Source organism: Branchiostoma belcheri, unplaced genomic scaffold, assembly GCF_001625305.1.
Source record: "Branchiostoma belcheri isolate BF01 breed outbred unplaced genomic scaffold, Haploidv18h27 scaffold26, whole genome shotgun sequence".
Taxonomy (NCBI): Eukaryota; Metazoa; Chordata; class Leptocardii; order Amphioxiformes; family Branchiostomatidae; genus Branchiostoma; species Branchiostoma belcheri.
In genome coordinates this window covers 3,012,533-3,020,487 of record NW_017803865.1, presented here as the reverse complement: position 1 = coordinate 3,020,487, position 7,955 = coordinate 3,012,533, and the positions used below count along the sequence as shown (strand labels likewise).

Below are 7,955 nucleotides of genomic sequence, written 5' to 3'. Positions count from 1 at the left end.
CAAACTTTTTTTTATTCGTGCGCTCACATCAGTATTGGGGTTCCCAGAGGATGTCATCCATATAATCAAAATCAACATGGCCTTATCATACCAGTGATCTGACTGACTGACAGAGAGAGAAATGCCAGTGATGGTAGCATCCTGTTGTGAAGTGTTACTTGTGGTAAGAAATCTACTTACTGAAGTAGCAAGGACTTGCTTGTACTGTTGTAGTAAAAAGCTCTCCACACTTCACACGGTTTCTTGCCATGCAGCATGCAGGTTAGAGCTAAAGCTTTCAAGTTGACTTCAAGTCATGCTTTGTTGATTTGAGCAAGCAATTCATCCCGCTCAGACATCCATGGCAGATGCCTGAAGGGGGCAAACCAACTCGACATCCCTTTGACGAAAACAAAGCGGTACAAAACGAGCCCAATCCCCTATTTCACTGATTTGTTAAATAAACAAGCAGACCTAGGTTGAAATCTCCCAGTACCGGACCAATATTGTTTTTAATCACTTATATATCTAATTTATAACTGCGTACAGCTAGTATTTGTTTAAGTTGTTTGTACCTAGTTTGTCAATGTCCTTTGTTTGTTTAGCCCACCTTATTGTTTAATTTTTTTTAAACCTGTGTACGCAATTCAGCGGTTTAAACGCTGCCATGTACAAGGATTGTTGTCAATAAACTATTATTATTATTATTATCCTTTTGGCAAAGCAAAGAAATTGAGGTCTCGCAACACCTTAGAAAATGTGACAATTTTTCATTTGTGGCAATGCCATCTTTCACTTTTCCCGTAAGTCTTGTATCCAAGTTTAAATGTTAGTCTCACACAAGAGATAGAAGTTAAGTCACCACAATCCAAACTGAAGAATCGTACAGTATCCTACAAGGATGTAAGGTTTTCAACATGTTGCCTTTTAAATTTGTGCCAAATGTTGCATGCACAGCTCAAACAACCACCTCATGTCATGCAGAAAACTTCTTAGAATCTTCCTCCAACATGTAACTGTTAACACTTGTAGTAAAAAGCTCTCCACACCTCACACGGTTTCTTGTTATGCAGCATGCAGGTTAGACCCAAAAGCCTTAAACTTAAAAGTGTTGACTTCAAGTGATACTTTCTTGATTTAAGCAAGCAAGTCATCCTTTTGGTGAAGCGAAAAGTTAAGATCTCACAATGGAAAACGCAGCAATTTTACATGAATGGCAATGCCATCTTTCATTTTTTAATGGTTGTATCTTTTTCTACAAGTCTTCTTTCCAAGTTTAAATGTTGGTCTCACACAAGAAATAGTCACAACCACCTTAGACCACGCAGACAACTTCTTAGAACCCTCCTTCAAAAATGTAAGACGTCTCACCTGCCAGCGTTTCCTTGCCATGTACTTCTTGAGGTTGTCCTTGGACAGTTTGGTGTTGCTGGCAGCTTCCTGACGTAACCAGGGGTGGGAGAAGCACTGGGCAGCAGTCAGGCGGCTTCTGTGGTGGCACAGAAAAAACATCACAACTTTAACAACCTCCTTACACTTACCCTAACACTAATTCTAACCCTCCTGATGAAGCCAGGATTCCGACAGGCACTGGGCAGCAGTAACATGGCTTCTAGAGAGGTAGAAGGACACCATGACACCAATCTGTTGCTTCTTAGACATTTTTATGTAAAATCTTAGCCAAAAGATATCACCACCTGAAGCTGTACTGTGATGCAGACTTCCACTTAGACTGTGTTTTGATGTTGATTATCCAAAGTACAATTATTTGAAAACTCAAGAACCAAAAAATCAAATCAGTGTGGCCTTTCTGTACATTCTTACACAAGGTAACCCCCTACAGCAGAAGGATCCAAAACTCTTTAAGTTACAGTAACAGTTGTCTTTCTATACCTAAAGCCCCACTGACTCACCCCTGTTCCTTGAGGAGCAGCTGTTCAATGAAGTTCTTGGCGTCTCCTGAGATGGAGTCGAAAGATTCGTCCTCGAAGTCCCAGGCTAGTTCCGTCACGTTGTTCAACGTCTCAGCCTCATCTTCACCCATAAATGGGGACAGTCCACTCAGCCTGCGGGGGTGGGTGGGGAGAAGGATCTGGTTTTTATGTTGATGTATTTTGTATTCTTGTATTCTTTATTTTGCACATAGATGATAAAAACCAATAGAAGTAAAATAGACACAAGAAGAGTGTCCTTAGGGAAGACTGAGACCAATTTGGTCTATCCTAGGCCTTCCTCACAAGTAAACTAAAACAAGAAAGGAAGTTACTAAGAAAAACGATGAAGGTTAGGCTTAGACATCCGAAGCAACAGTTTGTTACTCAAGAAACAATAGATTTTGAAAACGAACAGACGTTTCAGCACCAAGGACAGGTTTGCCTTATCCAATCAGTACTATTAGCAAGTTCACATTTTAGCAGTGACCAATCTTCATTCTTTTTCACAAACTCAAAACATGAGACGTTTTCATGTCCTCCAGGTTTGTGATGTTAGTATGTGTGTGTATGTTTGCTTGCTTGTTTGTTTGGTTGGTTGGTTGTACGTACAGGACATAGCAGATGACTCCGACGCTCCACATGTCTGTCCCGTAGCCGATCTTGTCGTAGTTGATGACCTCAGGTGCAACAAACTCAGGTGTGCCGAACATCACCTGTGCAGGTAAAAACACAATCATTATATTCATGATGTATGTCATTTCACAAGTCATGGTGGCTGGTTTTGTATCAGTAAGACAGCCAGTTCTTATTTGCAAACTCATTCAGGATGACTAATTTCAAAATTCTGAACGAACAAGTTTTGATAAAGAAATACAGTGATAACAATATTGCATAACTAGATCAAAAAAGCTAACTGCTTTGTTTTGAGACAGAGGAAGACAAGGGATGCAAGGCACTTTTTTTTCTACAATGTGCAGGTTTCTGATGTTAAGAGAAGGGTAGTTTTCTTTCAATCTGTAAACTTACCAAGTAGAATTTGGTGACATTATTGAAGAGGTCCTTTCTTTTGCTGAAGTAAATGTGTTTCTTATATTGGCCTACAGGAATAATCAGCTGATGATAGAAGTTAACTGACTTTTGCCTAGCACGTTGGCAGAACGTACTGCGCCTGCACAGAACCCTGTATTTTCACGGTTTTCGATGGATTTTTGGTCAACGTTGCATCAGAATTTTGCCTGTTGCAGAGGATATCTTTTCCAACATAACATTTGGAAACTACAGACGAGATGTTAACCTTATATGCGCGAATACGACCTTATATGAGACATTCTGCCGAAGTGCCAAGTACAATACATTATGGGTTTCGCGCAGGTGCAGTACGTTCTGCTGACGTGTTCTTTTGCCTGACTTTAAATCAGGGACTTTCACAGTGTCTCACACCACAGTTTGCCCTCACCTTGAGCTCCTCCTGCGGGTTGTATCTCCGGGCCAGCCCGAAGTCGATCAGCTTGATCTCGTTTCCCGTCCGATTCACGCAGAGGACGTTCTCCGGCTTCAGGTCAAGGTGAAGGACGCCCTGCTCGTGCATGAACCTGGCGGAGAGAGGAAAAATCATGAAGCAGCTATTAAAGGCATCCAGTGCAGTTTTAGGGCTTGGAAACCCGATTTTGCAAAGTCAATATTCTAGTCACTTATCTACATGCTGATTTGAAACCACATTGTCCTAATGTATATTGACCCTCATGGAGCAAAAATACCCAAAATTCTGACGAAAAATGGTTACTGGAAGGGCACTGGGCTGATTTTTAGGGTACCACCCAGAAAATAAAGGACTCATCTTAAGGCTTGTTTCTACAGTTTTAAATACCCAAAGTATAAAATACTGACTGAAATGTGCTAATGTGAAGCAGTATGTGTCAATATCATAAAGATTGCCTTATTCAGAATATTTCCAGTTTTGCTGCTCTGAAATCGCATTGGATGCCTTTAAACACAACACTTTGTCAAAATTTTGACTGTACAGCTCCAGTCTTTGTCAAGGAATAACTTCTAAGATAAAAGCTTCCAAGATAAGAAAACAATTTGTTAAGCACAATATGATCAATTACTTCTTGAATCTCAGAAACTCGAAATTTCGAGTTAGTTAGACTGTACATGTTCTCCAACTCAAAAAAATTGGAATTTTCAAATTCACTCACTTCAGCTTACTGACCGAATTGCTCATCAGAACACTTAATACAGTTATAAGAGAGAGAGATAGAGAGAGAAAAGAAAAGAAGAGAAGCATGCCAAACTTAAGAAGCAGAATATTTAAGACTCCTTACCCGACACCCTCACAGATCTGTCTGGTGAAGATGACACAGTCCTTCTCCGTCAGGACAAAGTCGTCATCGATCACTCGCTCGAACAGCTCACCACCCGATACTCTGCAGGAGGGAAACAAAAAGTTATTTATTCACAAGCTTCCAAACATACAGGGCAAGAGTGTGACACAGATACTTTTTGTGTTTTTACTCACAGTTTGACAAAGGTTAGGCATCCAGGTAATGAGATACATGAGAATACAGGATGGACAGATGTTTTAGCACTAAGGACAGGTTAGTATTGTCCAATCAGCAGCAAGAACAGGTTTGCCTTAACCAATCAGCAGCAAGTACAGGTTTAACCTTAACCGATCAGCACCAAGGGCAGGTTTGACTTAACCAATCAGCACCAAGTACAGGTTTGTTTTAACCAATCAGCACCAAGGATAGGTTTGTCTTAACCAATCAGCACCAAGGGCAGGTTTGCCTTAACCAATCAGCACCAACTACAGGCTCACTTTAACCAATCAGCACCAAGTACAGGTGTGCCTTAACCAATCAGCACTACTCACAGTTCCAGCACCATGGTGAGCTGGTTTCTCTGCCTGAACACGTCTGCCAGCTGAATCAGCTTCGGGTGATGCAACAGTCGCATGATCTCCACCTCCTGCAGTACCTGGTCCATCTGACAGGGGTCGCTCACGCTCAGCTGCTTGGCGGCAAACTCCCTCCCTGAGGACTTCTGCACCGCCTTGTACACCTTGCCAAAGCGCCCCCTAGTATGAGGGAAAGGCATTGCAGCATTCTATAACTTTTCGGGGACAATGAGTTTATATTTACCTGCCAAGTACACCTAGCCAAAGCATCTCGTAGTATGAGCAAAAAGGCATTACAGTTCTATAACTACGGACCTGTGAGGATTTTTAACTACGAGTAAATGCAGAATTATGATTTTAAGCCACAGTTTTCCCTGCCATTGCAAATGTGAATAAGTTTCAAAATTGCACTTAACAGAGTCCTCTTCAACTCTAACTGACTTATAATAATGAATGGTTTATTTAGTTCAAAACCAATGCCACAAACTTTGCAGCCAAAACGGCTGAATTGCGTTACGACATTTACAATTCAAACAGAGTCATGATTAAAAACATATTTACATCAACAGGCATTACAATTCAAATATATACATGCTAAAACGTATTTACATAAACATACATTTGCAACTCTTGAAAAGCGTTACTTACTATAATGTAATGTTAATGAGAATGACAATGTGTAATTAAAAATATTGATGTGATGTAGATGTTTGAGCCACTTAGCTTCATTGATTGTATGATGAGGGCCTGCAAGGGTCCCGACAACGCTCTATGCTGAATTCGGAAACCTCTCAATTACGCTTTACGATAAGTTCCAAGTGGCTACAACGCATTACGTAGAATTAAAACGGCCTACGCTCTACGGAAAAGGGCTTGCGGGCCCCCTATGATGGAACCATTAGGCTCACCATGCATTTTATTCAAATAAGAGAGCATAAAAGTGAAAAGGAAGAAACTAAAAGTTACTGACTCTCCGAGTTTCTCCTTGACGTTGTACAGATCCTCAAGTTTCTTGTCCGTGTGAACTTTGACCCTGCTCTGGCTGGCGGACTGCTTGGCGGTCACATGACCATTCACCACCCCGTTTTCTAGAACCAGACACATGGAGGAGACATGTTAAGTTTGAACAAAATTTTTAAAAGCTTCATGGTTAAGTTTTCACCATTTTTACATGTTCCATCATCTAACAATTTAATTGGAAAAGTGAGCTTCATTTTCAAATCACTCATCTTAGCTATCAGACACCAGTCAGAGTTGATTTAAATTCATAAACCACATATCAAGGGTTACATGGCAATGGCTCAATGGGCAAAATATGAAAGAAACACTTGGCATGCAACATTGAGACTGAAGAAAACACAGTTTACAGCACAGAAAAAAGGCCTCCAATTCCTTGTTAAAGTAAATTGAATATAGACTGGAAAAATTTCATCCATGAGCCAAAAACAGTAAAAAATTTGAAGAAAATCTTCAATTCTCACCTTTCGGTTTGTCCCTGGTTGCCACCACATCCGACACCTTTCCAGGTTCGCTCCCAGCGTACTTATTCATGGTGCTGACCCGGAACTGGTACTTGTGACCCGGAAGTAGTCCCTCCACCGTGTGGGTCGTGTCCTTCAACTCTGACCCCACCACGGACCACGCTGCGGCGATGACATCATACTGTTCCAACGTGTAACCTATGACCTTACTCCCACCGTCAGACATGGGTTTTCTCCAGGACACGGTAAGGGTAGTGGACGTCACATCTTTCACTGTGGGCTTCCCCATGGGGGGCTCCGGACGGTCTAAATAACAAAGAACAACATTTGAACCTTCCTGGTTAAACCTTGAACATACTGAGGTAGCTGTCTGGCAAATCTCTATTTGGTAAAATTGTTTAGGCAGCAGGGAGAAGGTTAATTAAGTCATATTGCAAGTGACATAAAAGGCATTATGTCAAATATTTAATTTACAACTTGATACTGGGTACAAGAATTGTGACTTGACATTGAACGTGACTGGTTCGGAAGAAGCACCACCTACCAACAATGGAGACAACTGCGGTGGCCTCCTCCTTCCCCAGTCCGTTGTCCACTTTTACTGTGTAACGTCCTGCGTCCGGCCGGTCCACACTAGGGGGAACATGATAATGAATAATGTAACCCAACACCACAGGGCATCTACTACAGCACCAGTTACCATGGTGACAGCTTGTCCACCTTGACTATGTAGCGCCCAGCATCCCATCTATCAACGCTTGGGGGAAATAAAAATGTATGCATGTCCCAATCCAGTTTGACTTACAGGAAAACTACCTGTGTGTGACACACAATTTCAACTGTAATTTCCAACACAAGAATATTGGACTTGTCAACTGTGAAGTGGTGAATTGCTCATGTGCTGACAAAGACTGGAGTTGTACTGTCAAAATTTTGTGTCATAATGCCTTCTACCAATACAGATAAACTTTCAAGTTAGAGAATTAGTTAATTGCAAGTTCCCACCTATCGATGGTCAGAACGCTGAGTCGCTGGTTGGTTGTTAGCGTAACCCGATCCCCGTCCTTCAGCTGGTCCTGCCGTTTCCACCAGGTGACCTTGGGCTGCGGGTTTCCTGCGAAGGTGCAGGACAGAGTCGCAAAACTCTGCCGAACAACCACAATGTTCTCTGGGCCCTTCTCAATCTTAGCTGCAGATGGAAGAAAACAGCACAAACTGTTAGATTTGGTTGTCACATTTTTGAACATGTCTTAGTAGCCCTTTGCAATCAAAGATGACTGTCATCATTCACTGTACCAAAATCATGATAAATACCAGGATTTTACTCATATTTTTTCAAGGAAAATAGTCCAACAGAATGAAACAGGCACAGAAGGAGATTTGGTGTCAAACTTCGGCCACAGGTTCTTCTCCTTGTACGATTGGAGCTTCTTGAAACTTTTCTTTCTTTACCACATGGGTAAGCATTGAAAAATATGGTACAGAACAAGAGTTTCTCAGATGCTTACCCTTTTCTTCTGTTGCAGTTGAGTCTCCTTGCAGAGTTTCTTGAGACTTTTCCTTCTTCACCACGAGTCGACACGAGCACTCCGCCTCCCCTTCGTCGTTTTGCGCCCGGCATGTGTACTTCCCAGCATCCTCGGGGAAAGCCTCCACGATAAC

General features: G+C 41.8%; 1 protein-coding gene across 1 annotated transcript in view; it reads right to left on the bottom strand.

Annotated features, from left to right (window-relative positions):
* Positions 1–7,955, bottom strand: part of LOC109471813 (titin-like) — a 309,005-nt gene that overhangs the window by 2,379 nt on the left and 298,671 nt on the right. Inside the window, 11 exon segments of the mRNA XM_019771168.1 lie at positions 1,351–1,468; positions 1,893–2,045; positions 2,523–2,626; positions 3,370–3,505; positions 4,238–4,339; positions 4,789–4,992; positions 5,783–5,900; positions 6,294–6,599; positions 6,838–6,926; positions 7,299–7,482; positions 7,802–7,953. Coding sequence (XP_019626727.1) covers positions 1,351–1,468; positions 1,893–2,045; positions 2,523–2,626; positions 3,370–3,505; positions 4,238–4,339; positions 4,789–4,992; positions 5,783–5,900; positions 6,294–6,599; positions 6,838–6,926; positions 7,299–7,482; positions 7,802–7,953 — 1,666 coding nt within the window.